The 17,288-nt window shown below is 35.7% G+C and overlaps 1 protein-coding gene across 13 annotated transcripts in view; it reads right to left on the reverse strand.

Annotated features, from left to right (window-relative positions):
- NBEA (neurobeachin) overlaps positions 1 to 17,288 on the reverse strand; it is a 530,623-nt gene that overhangs the window by 86,587 nt on the left and 426,748 nt on the right. For all 13 annotated transcript variants that reach the window (XM_068930067.1, XM_068930069.1, XM_068930074.1 and 10 more), the window contains 3 exons: positions 16,735 to 16,852; positions 15,634 to 15,736; positions 9,574 to 9,689 (listed from right to left, as the gene is read on the reverse strand). In XM_068930067.1, coding sequence (XP_068786168.1) covers positions 9,574 to 9,689; positions 15,634 to 15,736; positions 16,735 to 16,852 — 337 coding nt within the window. The remainder of the gene's footprint in view (positions 1 to 9,573; positions 9,690 to 15,633; positions 15,737 to 16,734; positions 16,853 to 17,288) is intronic.

Genomic DNA, 17,288 nt, shown 5'->3' on the forward strand with positions numbered 1-17,288 from the left:
TAAAAAAGTATGACTCTCTCTTTAGTTTCCATGAAGCTATTTTCGTAGCATGAATGTTGAAATTTAAAACTGTTAAAGCTACTTTTGTCTCTGTCAATTGTATGCAGTATGATCTGTTGGCAAAGATGAAGTACCCATCCAAAAGCAAGAGGCTAAATTTGAGGTCTGCAAATCTCGGTTTAAATTGAAGCATATTAATCCATTGCTCCCCAAGGCTCTTCTTCACTGAAGAACTGGTGAGATTTCACTGCAGTGGTGGAACTGAAGGTGAAAGAAGACATGGTTGCTTTAACACTACTTCCGACGCACTATGAAAATTAAAAACCGTTTTGTCACTCCTAAAAAGCAGAGCTGACTGCCCCAGGCCATCTTCTCCAAACCTAATGAAAGAACCAGTACTACTATCCCAGCAGTTCAAATGTGCAAACGCCAGCTTTAGATACAGTTTCAGAAGAGCAATTTGCCACCAAAATGCATTGAAAATTATGAATTCATTGCCAGGGGAAAGCGTGTGTAGGAAGGCTCTTAGCACTATCGAACATTTTAGTGGTAAGACAAATGACGTTGCTCACTACAGAACCATCTACCGTGTGATTTACTGAGAACCACACGATATGCAGCACGGGGCTTAAAAAACAAAATCAGGTAATAAATATATGTGTGTGTGTATTTATATAATATAATTAGCAGACTGAAATAACCCAGGTTAACAATTCCCAGTCCTGCAGCAGATTTACAGCCCTGTCTCACTAACTGCTTCCTTCCAGATTCTGGACAGATTCCTGGGGTACGAAACCTGGCACAGGAAAACACAGGCTTCCTTGTTCTGAGTAGCATTCGCAATTCTCCACAAAAATCACCTCTGCTTTAATGAAATATGAAACTTTCACTGCTTTACAAACACCTTATTTTTCCAATAGAAGTTGATTTGATGAACAAGAAGCATGTTTCCATTTTGTACATAGAGCCTCACTGAAAACAGAAAAAGTGGGTATTGCTAATAGTTTTGTGTTCTCATTTTTACACTTTCAACACATAAATGTTCACAGGAATACAAAACAATTAATTTAGGTGCAAATACAATTTAGTCTAAAAATGTAATACCAGCACTGTGTGCAACATACAAATAAAGAAATACTGGTAGAAACAAAAATATTTCTCATATAATATCAACAATGAATGAATCCAAAACTATTCTTGGACTGCATAAGAATTTATCAAATAATTAATTCAATTAGACAAAAACTTATCTGTGAGAAGTAGGAAAAAGAAAGGTAGTGTCTGGCAGAATATTAATAGTTTTGTCTATTTTTTTGGCTCTATAAATCTTAAAGTAAGATACTTCTGCCACATTTACCATGTCTGTCAAATCAGAATATTATTTCTCCCTTCAGTACGGAGTTAATTATGTACAATTTATAAAGTTTCTCGAGATTGTCTCCAAAATTTGACCTTTATGCAAACACATGCCTTTATACAATGAATGTTTTCCTCACCATCACAATCCTGAATTAAGTTAATAGACGTGTGTGCAAAAGCATCCCCAAAAGAAAAAAAAAAGGAATTTGGGACAGAGATAGAACTTTTCCTCTTGTTTTCTTCTGAACTCTCTGTATCTCTGTTCTAATACACTGCTGCTCTTTTATAAAAGAAGAATATTAAAATAAAGAAAGAATAAGTCCACATCACATTCTGGAAGCAAGAAAATAATTTTAATTACAGTACACATTTCTCTCTCCTACAATTTACGGAAGCATTTACTTGATATAAATGTGGACATCTATGTTTATGTAGACAGCAGACTAAAAGAAATCTGACATCAGGAAAAGAATGACTGAAGTGACTGCAGTCTATTGCAAAGCATAAGGAAAAATGATGATTCTTCAGAATCCAGAAAACTTTTATGGAAAAGAGTTCGCAGTAAAAAAGATCTTGAATTAAAAATAGTTTGAAAAAACATCTGCAAAGGTGTGAACATCCTTTTGCAACATTTCAAAAGAAAATTTTGCAAAGTGCAAAGTGACTTATTATTTCAAATGGAGATTTTTCAACATTGAGGTTTTATTTAATTCCGATATTCATTTCAATATTTAATCATTGAGATTTAGACTTTTTGTTCCTATTTCATATCGGAAAAATAACAAATATGTGCCTAGCACAAGAAAAAAGCAATCTCAAGGCTAGCTACAGAACATGAGTTCTGATTTGCTGTGTGGTTGTGATAAGGCAGCATGGGCACATGAACAAGTTACTATGTAGCATTAACTGCATGTCAGGACACTGCAGTAACTGTTGGCTACACATTCTTACCCCACAATGAGAAATAATTTGAAGTCATTTATCTCTTTAGCTTAGGTAGGATTAGCTACATCATATGGAGCCTTAGGGTAATGTATTTGATAAATATAATCACACTCTTATGATAAAATAAACAAAGTATGTACTTCTCTCCTACTTTAATATTTATAAATCACATTTTATTTATGAATAGATTAACTACTAAGATATCAATTAAGCTGTTTAGTAAGTTAGTCATTTATTTTTCTTAATTCAACAATTTTCTTTTTAATATCCACAGATAAAAAATGACTCAGGAAGATAAATCTTAGTGTAAATTGTGGAAGGAGACCAAACATGTATTTGATGTGATAGAATCACATATTTATGGTTATCTGAGCAACGGACAGTCATCTAGGGTTATTATGGGATTACAAACCCCTAATTCTAAACATGCATAAATATTACTGGTTTAACTTTATAAGGAATATTCTCTTGATCAGTCCTGACTTTCCAAAGATTATTTTCAGAGTAAAAAGACAAGAGATGGACATACTTTGCCATCTCATTAATTGCCTCGTGCTTCTAGCAAGAAGCTAAAAAAATATAAAACATAAACCTGTACTGCTATTGGGAGTCACTGTACCTTTTTAGAAGCTTCAGATTTTTCACCAAGTGGGCTTACAGAGATTAATATTAAAGGCTGAATATTAAATATTGCAAGCCTATGACACTAATCTACTTGAACAATAAAACTGAGGCACAGTGAATGAGATCTCAGAAATACTGGATATGTTTCTTCATTAAAAAAAACTTTTTAATTAAACCATCCAATTTAATGTTTTTATATGGCACTTTAGTTTTGAAGGTAAAGTGAGCTAGAGACAGCTGACAAAGAAATTATAACTGCAATTCCTTGGTGAAAATGTTAATGACAGCAAAATATTGTTTAATTAGATGATTGCAGCATCTGGATTAACACTCTTTAAGAGCGATGTTCCTGTGCTTGTCTGCTTCTTCACACTTTACAGACATTTTGTCATCTCTAGGTCATTAGGAAAGAATTTTTAATGATTTTTCTAGAAGCAAGTAGTTTGAGTTACATCTAATTAGATGACAATAATAAGCCCAACACATGCAGTAGCTAAATATATACATAATTAACCAGTGAGGGCTTGTACATCACAGAGTAAAAAAGTGGAAAATGCTAAACAGGCGAAAAAAAAAAGGAGGGAGAAGAAGTTGGTTTGAATTTATTACCCGAAGATGTCATTTTATTTCCACAAACCTTTAAAAATAATCCCTTTCCATTACAAGAAAGGACTTACAAAAATTATGGATATAATTATTCTCTACTTCTTTTAAAAGCCATGGCAAGTAGGATTTAAAAGAATTAAAATTCCAATAAATACAAATGCAAACATATATTTAATATATTGCAGCTTACAAAAACAACAGAATCAGTTAGGTACAAGGACATAGATTTCAAAACTAGACTTCTAACAAAAAAGTGGCCACTAGAAACATATTACAAAACGACTCCTTGTCCCCTTGTCCCTACTCTCCCTGACTCCTTTACTGAGGTGAGATCATTTTTAAGTACTTTTTTCAGTAACCTTGTAACTGAGAATAATAAAAATTACTTTTTTCCTGTATCACCTGAAGTGTTTAGCTGACACATATGCTGTTCATGTGTAAGATAGCCTTTTCCTATGTGCCTGAAGAAAGGACAACTAATATAATAACAGTTCTTGCAAAGGCTTCAAAGTTAAAGAATTGCTGGGAAAGGTATAGGTAGGAGGAGGGGGAACATTGGCCAGGAAAGGCTTATGTCTACAGAACCAGGACAAAAACCAGGGGCACCGAGGGTGTTACATTGAGACTGATTGATAAGTAGCAGAGTGCAGTGTTTACCTTTGGGAAAAAAAAACCCAGGGCTGTAAACATGATGAAATATGCTCAAGTTAGAAAAGAGGGCAAGAAAAAGGTGAAGACCTTAGAAACAGAATAGGACGGCGAGAAAATAGTTGGCTAGAGGGCCAGGGAAACAGGTTGGAACAAGACTTTAGAGAGTTTTGAAAATGGAGAGAGCAATTTTGAATTGAAATTGCAATGAGACATGAGGCCAGTACAAGTGTTGGAAATCATATATCCTTGGATTGGCAGTGATTGAAGGAGAATTATAATAGCTGAAGTAAATAGTGATTAAGTTATAAGTAAGGATCACAGCAGAAACAGTGTCAAATGAAAATGAAGTTGGGCAATGGTTCAGAGGGGGCAACGGGCTGATATAAAGATAAAAAAAAGAGTGACAGAAAGGATTTTTCCAAGGGGTCATATCGATATTTTAAACATTGACTAAGGACTTAGAGAATAGCTAGGGGCCATATTTGTCAAGACAGACATATTGGTCAACCAGGGACAGAATAAAGGATAAATTCTTATATTTGGTTCTACTGCACGGAACCCCATCAGTCTGCATAATTAACAGTATTGCGAGCAGGCAAAGGACTTCTTACGGGAAAGGACCCAGCTGCATATGCCACAAAAAAAGAAATGAGTTGGTGTCAGAAGCTTCACTCGTGAATGTGTCTCTCTTAAGGCTACTATTTGAATAATTTCAGAAAAGGATCACAAGAAAACTTGAATGATTTCTTACCATTTTGTAAAGGGTTAGACACCAACTAAATATTGTGGTAGAAAGAAAGTAGGCTACAAAGAATGAGCAAAAGATGTACCAAAATCATTTTTAGTAGAACTCTACTTCAGAAGAGAAGAAAAAAACAACATAGGCAGCTGTGTATCACTTACTAGGAAATAATCTGGCAAACGTCCACATTTCTTAAGTGACTAAGCTATGGCTCAGATATGCTAAATAAGCCAGCAAGAGCTAAATGATGACATAGGTAAAAAAATTACTGGTGCACATATTTCTCAGCAATGGTACTAAACAAGATGATGTTGCTTAAACAAATGATTATAGTCTAAAACTAGACTATCACTGTCTACACGAACAATTACTGTATCTTTTAAATAAATAATTCTTATGAGATCTCATTATAAAAGAGTATAATTAAAACTCTGCATTTTCCAGAGGAAGAAAGAAAATAAAATACATGGCATGTCTTTACTTGGTAGTATATCTTTTTACCAAAGGGTGTCATAAATATATTCACTACTCTTGGCACTCTCCCTTCAGATACTTTTAGTCATTGATGAGCTCTCCTCTCAGTCTTCTCCAGACTGAACAGGCCCCAGCCCTCGCAGCTTTTCTTCATAGGAGAGGTGCTCCAGTCCCCTCATCATCTTTGTAGCCCTCGGGTGGACTCTCTCCAGTAGCGCCACGTCTCTCTTGTACTGGGGAGCCCAGAACTGGACACAGTACTCCAGGTGAGGCCTCCCCAGGGCTGAGCAGAGGGGCAGGATCACCTCCCTCCACCTGCTGGCAACACTCTGCCTCATGCACCCCAGGAGACCATTGGCCTTCTTGGCCACAAGGGCACACTGCTGGCTCATGCTTGACTTGTTGTCCACCAGGTCTGCCAGGTCCTCCTCCGCAGAGCTACTTTCCAGCAGGTCAACCCCCAGCCTGTCCTGGTGCATGGGGTTATTCCTCCCTAGGTGTAGGACCCTGCACCTAACGCCATATGATGGTGAAGCCCGGAAAGTGCTTGTGGCTTTCTACCATACATTTATGTTCTGAAGCTCTCCCCACTGTCCCTAGACCTGGAGCTCATATACATGATGGGTAGATCACTGGCTTGGCACCACACTTACGAAGACTCCTTGCAATTTCCCCAAGTTCTTCATTAGTTTTAGGAAGTTAGTTTCCTAGCTGAAGTGCATAATTTATTAGAGCTAAAAAAAACAGGCTGGACTTTCCAAAAATAATTTTTTGGACTTTCCCTTGCTATGAAAAATTTGGAAATTTTAAGCTTTGTTCAAAACTGAAATAAAAAGTTCACTGACATGGCTAGAATTTCCTACTGGGTTTCAAGCAGTATTAATTCTCATTTGTTGTTTTCAGGGGTTTTGTTCATTTGCTTTTTCATTCAGTTTTTGGTTTAGGCAGTGACTGCACCTATCAAGGGTAAATATTATCCTCTTTTTCAAACAAAATATCATGAGATTCTATGAGATAGCATCAGTGAAGGAAGATGTTATTATAATGTTAGCAACTGAAATGTATTTTTATGTTAACAATCTCATTACTAAACAAATTTCAAAAATAAAGAAGCAGAAATCAAATGTACACAACACAGCACTTCAATCATCTTCTTACAAGCTCTTTGCATTTAAGGCCATTCTAATTTCATAACAAATTTGTACTGCCCAGAGTAATCGTCACTGATTGCAGCAGGATCTGTTATTTCAGTAATACTGCTGGAACATTATCAGAGGTGACAGCATTTCAGCTGACAGCAATGCAATGATTCAGTTTAAAAGTCAAGGCACCCAAGAATCTCACCTTCTCTTAGGTATTCCTGCAAAATGTTTTATGAAATGGCACAGTGATACTTTCTTCTCAACCTAACATGACAACTCTTGGAAGTCTTGGAAGGAAACCCTTCTTGGAAAATGAAAACAGAATAGAAAATACAGAGATTTGCAAGGACCCTTTGGCCTAGTAATGCAGATGTGTTTGAAATAACAATCAGAATAACAGATATGCTTTGTGATAAGGAAAATGTCCCCAAATGTTACTCAAAACCTTGCTTGCATCTTAGTAGAACAGTGTGCATTGACTTATGTAACAAATTTTGGTCACTTCCAAAACTTTTAAAAATTAGCATATTGCTTTTCTTTCAGAAAACATGCATTTATTAATCCATGTGACTTCAAAACATCATCAAAAAGAAGAACATTACAAAATAAATCAGTCAATCAAAGACAGAGATAAAGAGTTGGGCTGAATTTCTTCTACAGACTCAAATTTATCTCCCCCTCCTTCAGTGAATGTGGCCTCTGAATGAAACTTTAGCTAAATTTGAACGTGAATTTGAACTCGATTATCTATTGCTGAAAGGCTTGATAGAGATCATACGTAATGCTGTGAAAATGAAAAAATGAGTTCATTCAATGAAAAACAAAGAGATTACACGAATAGAATGAGATTTACCAGTGAGAGACTGAGATAAAAAATCTGCTAGAAATTAGGTGTGTTAAGTCACAGAGAGATACTACTAAGGTGCTGACCAAGCTACTGTGAGCTGTTACAATAACAGTGCAAGCGCACCGACAGGCAGTGGTTTGCAGCCTTCTTAATATTGCAAAAAGAAAAATAAGTTAGCAATCCTTCAAATTTTGCACACAGCAGGTGTTACCTGGAATGTAAATGGAAGGCTATCCTGTTATAAGGAAGGTGAATAATAGTAGATAAGATTAAGAGAAACTTGCCTTAAGTGACTAGCTACGTGTTTGGCTAGAAAACCTGCCTAGCAGCACTAATATCTGACAACAGGTCAAAAAATATTGAATTTGAGACCTCTGAGATACTCTGAAGTGATCCCTTACGGATGAAGCTTGTTTACTGATGGATACTTTAGTGCACCACTGCAACACTGCAATTCCTAACTGATTTCAGACATAATGATATCTTCCAGGTTTGGATGTGTTGGTGATATACCTTAAAAAAAAATGAACTGATTAAAAATGAACAGTAATTTATCAAAAATTGGCTCAGCTCTTGCCTAATCTCATTTAAAGAGCTGAGTGCTTACAGAATAAAGGAATACACAAAAAGGAAATTACAAGGGAAGGACGGTGTCGTCGCTAACGTACTGCACAAGGACTTAGGAGACCTAGCCTACCTTCCCAGCTCTCCAGGAAGCTCTCCAAGCTTCGGTGCCGTGTTCAGGGAGCCTGCGAGGCTCTGCCTGCATTTCCCCAGATCCAGAAGTGCAGAGCAATGTGTGAGAGACACAAAGTGGCTGCACACAGGCCAGTGTCCAGAAGTAGGATGGCAGCTTTCTTGTTGCACCACACCAGAGGCAACAAACTCTCAGCAGGACTCACTCCTTAGGCATGGCTCTGCGTGACTGTAGCTACAATGCTCAGGAAGCAAGCTGCTGTGCCTGCATGGGACTGCACCATATGGGCTTCCCAGCACAGGTCTCTGGTAGCTTAAGGGACTCTGCTCCATGCTCCCCTGCACAAGGTAAACACGCCCTCAGATTTCCAGCTGCTTAGTGGTAGCACTTCTGCATCACACAGGAATAATTTGATGACACATTTATTAAGGTCTGTGAGATCAGATACATGGACGATGACTATCATATAAGCACTGAGGCAAAAGCTGAAAGGTTCAAAGAAAGATGGATTTCACAGCTACTGAATTTTGCCCCTGCTGCATTGGGGAGAAAACCGTGATTGTGTGCATACTGGTCAGAGTAACAGAATATTTGGGTGCTACATTTGGGTTTTGTACATACATTTGTCTTCTGTCTGGCTTGAGGATAACCTCAAGCATAAAAGTCAGGAAAAGGTAAAGATATGAGCCCTAACACTGGAGTACAAAGTGATGCCTGGCGGAATTTAATTTGCGCTTCAAAGTAAAGCTCACTAGTGTGAGAAGTCTGAGAAAGTCTCTATCTGGGCAGGTTCATGAGCAGCATGTGTGCTAAAGGTAGGAGTCATAATACTAGAGGATCTCTGAGAAATCTTCATATATAGTATAGAAATTTTCTGCTTTTTACATTTAAAATTAATGTTAAAAGAAAGGAGAAAACAAAAATGCCATTGTGAATGTTTAATTAGCGACAATTGCCAGAAAAACTCTTCTTTTTCCAATAAAGAATGGGTTTGTGGCAGTTATTTCTCGTTTTAAATATCTAATCTGATATTATATTTCCGTTCAAAGAACTAAACGAGAAAAGATGCTGTAATCAAATCATACCACAATCCAGGTGACATCTGTACTAGGCAGAATACTGTTGTTATTCTGCTGTCTAGTTGCTGTTGCTGAGAATGATGAAGTAGCGAAATTACATTTTCCCATTATTATTTCCAGACACTCTCTGGCAATGGTTTGTTGACTCTAATAAAGCTTCAGACAAAGCTGTCAGCAGAGGAAATGGCAGAAGGAGAGCAGGGAACAACCTCCACAACAATACATGAATCTAAAGTCTCAGTGATAGGTTGTGCATTTTCTGATAAAATTTAATGTGCATGTTTCAGAATCTATCATAAAGCTGCAGCTGAATTCGAGAGGGATAAACGCAGTCTATCAAGTCACGGTACTCAAGACTTTGACAAACATAAACACATTATGAAGGATTAAAGACTCAGAAGCCTTACCTGCTATAGTATTGAGGAACATCAAGTATTCAAAGTTAGAAATCTCCCGTCTCTGCCAGCGCTGAGTCATGTTGGAGGATTTATAAAGCTGTCGGGGAGTGGCCAGAGAGATTCTCCTAGGAAATACATTTAAAGAATGATTATTTTAAGAGCCTCATTAAATGTTAAGATGTAGGGCAATGTTATTAGTGTGATTAATTTCAGATTCTCTCAGAGGCTTTTTTATTTCATTTAATGAAGTCAAGAAGACACTATTATCCTCACTTGACAAACGACCAAAATTAAAATCTGTATTTTATTTTACCAATACTACAGCACTGTAATAATTCAGAACAATATTTTTTGTATTTTATTTTACTTTGAATCTGGTTAAAAGACTGAAGTAAAAGAAACTGCAGACCTCCTGGTGCCTGAGCTGTCCAACAGAAATAAAAGAGGAACACCATTTCCCTGTTTCAAAAGGATATATTGAGATAAGTTCATTAAGGTGACTGATGGATGGATTAAAGTGCCATATATTCGCAGCACATGAGTTAAAGATATTTACCCCACAATTTGATCCTTTCCTATCTCCCTATAGCTCCAAGATTTCTATTTATAGCCTTGTTTCCAAAAGAAACAATGTTTATTCAGTTTTCTGCTCACGTGTCCATCTGCCTGTCTCTCTGTAATAACTTTTGCATTGCATTTCATTTGAACTTGGAAGAGGGGTAGAAGTTTCAAAAGATAATTTCCATGCATTTTGTAAAAAACATATGTTTGGGTAAGCAACAAAGAACCAAACTACTGTGCAAAGGAAGCTAAAAGAGCAAAATTTCAATTATTATATATTCAGTTTGAAAACAGCACAATAACAAAATACCATGCACCAAAGTCTAGATCATCTCTAGTAAATACAGGCTCTTGTTGGTAAGATAACATGCATTTAAAATGCATTAAAGAAAAAAATCTGCCAAAAAACAAGCAGAATTAGCTTCATTGCTCACATCTCTTTTCTAGAGCAAATAGCCCTTGCTGAAAAAAGAAAGGGGAAATCTTTGGAAGAAGTTCTTCTCCTCTGCTACTTTTTTTACAGAAACATAAGAAAAATACAGAAACATAAAGTGATCCAACTAGTGAAAATGTTTATACCTGTTTAAAAAAAGGGGATCCCAAAAGCTTATCCTATTCACAGATTTACATATATATACACACACACACACACGCACACACATAATATTTATGTATGTATGCATGTATATAGCTTGTTAGCAGTAACTAGTGACACCAAATATTTCAGCAGTAAACACACTATGTGTACTACTTCTAGACTGTGAATACCGAGTAATTTCTCAAAATAAGGTCATATAAAAAGTGTCAAATTGGGCAGAAATTACAAAAACGTGGATTATCTATTTATAAACAGATATGTACATACTTCTATTCATGCCCCATCTGCAGACAAAAGGATGAATACCGGTATGCCTAATTGGATGTACAGTTACCACAATTATATTTCTAAATGGTCACATGTAGGTTGTCAAAGCCTGTCATACTTAGGGTTACAAATTAGGTATATAAAAATGACCATGCAAGTGTGGGTACACTTTCTACCTTCTTTTTTAATCTCTGTATTTACCCAAAATAGCAAAGCGTAAGTTCTTGCCAGTTTGCCTATCGTTAATTTTCAGTGAACCCTTAAGATGCCAATGGTACATGCACTTTACCAGTACACACAAGACATTAATAATATTTTTTAAGTTATTTCTATTACACATTGTCTGAGCAATTTATCATTCTTTATACTGCATTTTATAGAATAGCAACCAGTTTTACAGTGGAATGTTCAAAGACATGTTGTTCCCATTAAACTATGACTAAAGCTACTCACAAATAATAAATGCAGAAATTAGTACCATTAACAAAGATAATTAAATTTATAAAGTATTTCCATCATAGGCTTTTTGCTCCTCCAATGACAAACATTTATGCATCAGTACAACTTAGTAACTGCTTTTAGACTTTACCCACAATCTCCCAAGGAATCTTAAAACTCCATAAATCATCAAGTGCTGGACTTTACATTTGAATGCCTGATTTGAATGAACTTTACAGAAAATCAAAATATATTTATTATATTCCTTATTTTCTCTATATCTGTGATGTTTGAAAGATTTTCAGTTATTTCAGCACAGACTGGAAAAAATTATGCACAATAAATTGGTTCCACACCTGCTTGTTTCAGTTAACACAGAAAGACCCACTGTTTTGTATTTTGCTAAATCCACCCGCCTTTGATCAAGCCATGCCTCTCTTTCGATATGCCATCACAAATACGAAGATGCACAAAATGAATGCGCTTCCTTCACTTTTGGAGAACTGTGAAATACCTACTCCATATGGAAAGTGCAGAAAACCTTCTGATGTACAAGGGGATAATCCAACTTTTCAAGTTTTATATGCTTTAAGTATGTTTACTAAACACTTCATGACATTTAGTTGAGGGAAGAGATGTTATGTATCCTTTATGTGGAATATGACCCACCCCCTTTCACAATCACTTTTAACTTAGCCACAATCCCATCGCATACAAAGAATCTCTAAGTACCTCATAAAAAAGTAGCATCTACTGGATGCTTTGTGTTGTGCAGTCCCTGTTCATGTTCAGAACAAAGCGTTTGGAAATCACTGGCTTTGGCTAGTCTGTGGTAAGAGACTACCTAATATTCACTTTTAATCAAAGCTCTAAAAGGGGCTTTATGCTTTGATGACATCAAATCTTGGTTTTCCCACCCCTCTCCCTTGCTCAAAAGACAACCTCTATAACCAGCTAGACTGAGATCTGGAAATCTATTACCAAGCTTCTAACGTGGAATAAGTGGCAGCGTTGAGCCAGCACTGAATTCAATCACCACACCAGCTGAAATACATGTTTTCCTTCAGCAAGAAACTTCATCATTTGTATTTCTGCACTTTAAAATGGCAGCCATTGTTTTATCTCATGCATTAATGGCCCACAGATTTTCAGCATAAGGCGCTAGCACATGTTTAATCATGCAGTATGATACTGTAGCTGTAACTTTTACCAATTCTTTGATCTCTGTATGCTTGTAAAACAATTAGACAGCTCACAGTTGGTATTAAAACAGTTAAAACAGTTTTTAGGCCACCATGTTAACTGCAACGTATCACTAAATCACACCTGAGTTGTTAAAACCCTAAAAAAGTGCTCTTCTGATAGTGTTGTAAAAATAGGAATATTACTCTACCTACACAGAATCATATGAAACTCCAGAAATAAATTAAATAAAAGGCACACCACTATCTTCCCTATGGTATCATATGATGAGGTTATAAGGACACTACAAGCAATGCAACATGTTTCACGACCAATGAAATTGAGTATTTACCAGAGTTAAATGAATTTGATTATTAAACTATCCCAAACACTTTGACATGTGAGCAATTTTAAGCATCCAGTTATTTCATGAATCTAAGCAGTTACTACAATAACATACAATATTAAGCATATGCTTGAATACCTTGTTGAATCAAAGTCTTAAATAGGCAAAGAGTAGGAATGGTGGCAAACAGGCAAACTGGAGACTTGCTGAAAACATCAGGTCAGCAGCAGTCTTAGGAAGAGATACCAGTTCTCCTGGTTCTGATCCTCTGTGCTATTAGTAGATCATAAATATTTATTATGCTTGTGTTTTCTTCCATCTTTGTTAAACAGAGGATTTCTCCACGAAAACAGAAATGCACTTAAAGTTCATCTACCTCATTAAAACTCATTTACTCCTTCAGTATGTTTCCATCTTAAATTGCAATTCTTTATGATGTAATTAACTTCAGATGAATTTTTCATCAGAATGACATCAGAGAAAAAATATTACTTACTAAAATAAAACTCATTAACTTAAGCAAAACAACCAGAAAGGTCTGCTTTTGTTAAAATATTCTTTAAGTACAGTTTAATCTGGAAAACTGGTTGTTTAAAAACAGTAGCACTTTACTCACTATAACCGCTCAGGACATACTCAGCATAGTATCTCCTTATGTTAGTGATACAAATGAACATAATTTCAAAGTTCCTGCTAGCATTTCAGAGCCAACATATCAATGGGAAGGAAAAATATTAACTACAGAGCAAAAACATATTAATTACAGAGCAGTTACTGGGAGAGCTTTTCCATCAGCTACTCCACTGCAATCCTACTGAAGACAATAAGAGTACGTAGACAGAAATAAATGCAGAACCATGATTATAGGGTCTTTATTGTGCATAAATCATAAAGTGATTATGCACAAACGAGAAAGAAAAACAACTTCACTACCATACGCCAGATTTAATCTGAAGGCTAACAAGCCAGTAGATATACATATAAAGATAAAAAACTGAACGCATTTGATTCTACAAACCCGAGGTGCAAAGAAACCAAAATTCCAAAATGCCATTTTACAGCCAATTTTTTGATTCAAACTGAGCTTTTACAAAAAAGGAACAGAAATAACTGCCTATAATATTGAAGTTGAAAATATTCAAAATAATTATTTATCAACAAACTTTTCGGACAATTATTCACTGAATAATGCACAAAGGATACGAGTTTCAAAAGTAAAAAACATCATACATTCTGACTGAGAGATTTGCATTTTGCTTTTTCTAGAACATGTGGCCCCTTTTATTTCATAAAAAAATACTATTACTTTCCATTTAGCTTTAATTTGAGTATTTGGAAGAGCAGTGCAAATGTTAACAAGATGCACCTTCCAAAGAGATGCCTCAGCTTCCCCTTGATCTTAGTGAAAACTTGAGGAACTTGGCAGTTTGCCTGAGGATTTCAGCACATTCAGGAGATCAAGCCTTAGGCATCATGAGACTCTTGAGTTCATGACAGGGAAGTATGTTCAGCTGGGAAAGAAATCGTTTTCCAATCCTACAAATGCTTTGACATTTCTGAATATTCCCACATTCTGCACTGGGATAAAACAAAGACAATTTGAAGTTTTAGTCTGTATAAAACCACTTAAAGAAAGACACATCCCAGGCAACACACCAATGATTAGGTCATTGGCCTTTGTCCAAGTCAAGCCAAACAGACATCTGAACCTAAGGCACCATATTTTGTGAATTTCCAGCTGTCTGTTCTCTCTCTTATTATTATTTTTCTTTGATTTTGATGAGGAATTTGTCCTGAACCTGAGAAAACTTTCATCAAGGTTTGGTGATGCACTCTCAAAAACCATTTTAGTTTTGAACAGACATTTCTGAAGAAAACATCTGGAGGCAGAAAATTTCCCCTCAGCTCTGTGAAGTACCTACGAAGGTCATGTTAGCCTTCACTGAAATATAAATACCTTTATAGCAAAGAATCTGAAAATTCCCAGCCTTACTTCCGACCATAAGTTGATTTGATGTTAATGCTCATGAGATACCAAATAAATAACTGTATGTCTCTGTAGAATATGAAAATATCGAAATGTGAACCTCAGTTGGTCCTTTTCAAAATATCTTTCCACCTTAATTTTGGAAACAGAGGAAGAATCATCATATTAATCACTGGAAGGATCATCATACCAATAAAGAATGGAAGGAATCTGGAAAGTGCAAAATAGTCACTATGCTCATGAGCGATGAAATAAAATCCACATACATTCATATAAAAGGCAAATGAGAAAATTTACAAATAAAAATAATTTTAGTTTAACACAAATCCTAGTCAAGTTTAGTTCCATACCCTGCATGAAATTAATCACAGCAAGAATGATCATTTATCCATGACTAAAACCCAGAATTTGAAGAGATAAGCTAAACATTTTATTTTGGTCCTTCCCTGGAAGGTACTTATTTCCTATAATGATTTTAAAAAAAATCTTATTTAAAATATGTTTATTTCAATTTTATAATAACAGGCTATTAAGTAAAGAGTATTGTTTTTCCAACTGAAAATAGAAAACCTAGAGATTTATGACGGGAACAATATTTTAGTATTGACATATTTTAAAATGCCTTAAATATAATTTACCTTTATATTATAAAATAAGCACAGAATATACAAAATATCTTAATCAAATTACCTGGCTTGTGGCAAACCATAGCTCGTTCCTACTCCAACGCGTGGTAAGCTGTACACAACTTTTTTCACCGTTGCTTGGTCAGGAAAATTAAACATAACTGAAGCTATAGGAAGAAGAGAAATCATGGACTAGTGAGCCATCTGCAGAACTCTAACTGTCTACAAGAATCTATTTTTAAAATGCTTTTTAGATTTTATTTGGAAGAGCATCCACTTATACTTTTATCCTTCTGGAGACCCAAGTCAGAATAGATACTCCTGCCACACTTCAAAACTATGAAGCATTAGCTGGTTAAAGTTTCGGCACTAACTGTCCAATTTTGCAGAAGACCTGAGTGAGGTATACCTCAGAAGAAATATGATTTACTATTAACTGCAATATCTTATCATGCCAGGAAGCTGTTCAGTAGATTGAATATTTGGACTCATAACTGGTAGATTAAGACACAAGAGCAGAAATTGATTAATTCTCTTTTCGGTTGAAATAAAATGTTACATCACAAGTGTTCAGGACAAAAGTCTACTGGTGCACATCCCCCAGCACTTGATTCTGATTCAGAGTAGCACATTTTCACACAGAAAATTGGCTGGATCCAGGCACACTATCCATCAAATTGGTCCTTTTTAGTTAAACTCAATTTAGAATTGCAAAAGGAAATTTCTTTCCCAGGAGATCGGCAAAGCATTGTCATTTGGGGTTTATTTTTCCTTTACTCAATGGCATCTGGTAGAAAACCTTGTTAAATACTAGCTGTGTGTGAATAAGTAGATATTTCACTAAAATATTTGCATAAAATATGAGGAGAGGGGTGAAATCACCAAAAAAGGCAAATTTTCTAACATTTGAAGAATTTACCCGTTACAATGTTCTGTCTTTACAAATCAATATCACTGCTGCAGGGAAAGTAAAGCCCTTATTAATGGCTTGCCAGCAAATATTTTAATATAAAATGCAATGAATACATGCAAGAGGAAGCATTATTGCAGAGAAACATAAACATTTTGTCAAAGGAAGTCCAGAGTTTAAAATCAAAAATTAATAAATACCATGCAAAATAACTACTAGCATGCTTTTACGTAAACAAAATAAACAAAGACATACTTCTGTTTGCCATAAACACCTCCAAAGCCGTGTTCTGGAGAAGATAACGTCTTGAAAAAACAGCCCGAATCTCACTGAACATCCATTTTCCATGAAGACCTTCTGTGTAGGCAAGGACCTTTAAAGATAAAATAAAGGTGACAGTTATTGGAAGAAGTTTTTCGGGAAAATACTACATGAAAACATAGTAGGTTTTATCTATCAGTGAAGTAGAGGAAAGTTTGGTTTATTTTACCTCTTAAACACTTAAAAAGCAAGAGCTAAAATAAGAACTGAAATTTTAAAGAATACAATAAAGTACCACCATGGGAGAAGAATCATTTAACAGTACTTGATACTACTTAGATCTGCTTCTCATGAGTCAAATCACCTTATTTTCCTCAAAAAAATCCCCAAACTCTGCAATCAAGCAGAGAATACGGACGAAGTTGCAATTATGCTTAGCTATATTTTGTTCCAACGGTGTACATGAGACAGAGTTGTCAGTTTTACATAACAGATTTAATTCCGCAAGTATGTTGTGCAAGGTACAATCAAAATATAAGTTGCTCTTC

Source organism: Struthio camelus, chromosome 1 (genome assembly GCF_040807025.1).
Source record: "Struthio camelus isolate bStrCam1 chromosome 1, bStrCam1.hap1, whole genome shotgun sequence".
Classification (NCBI taxonomy): Eukaryota; Metazoa; Chordata; class Aves; order Struthioniformes; family Struthionidae; genus Struthio; species Struthio camelus.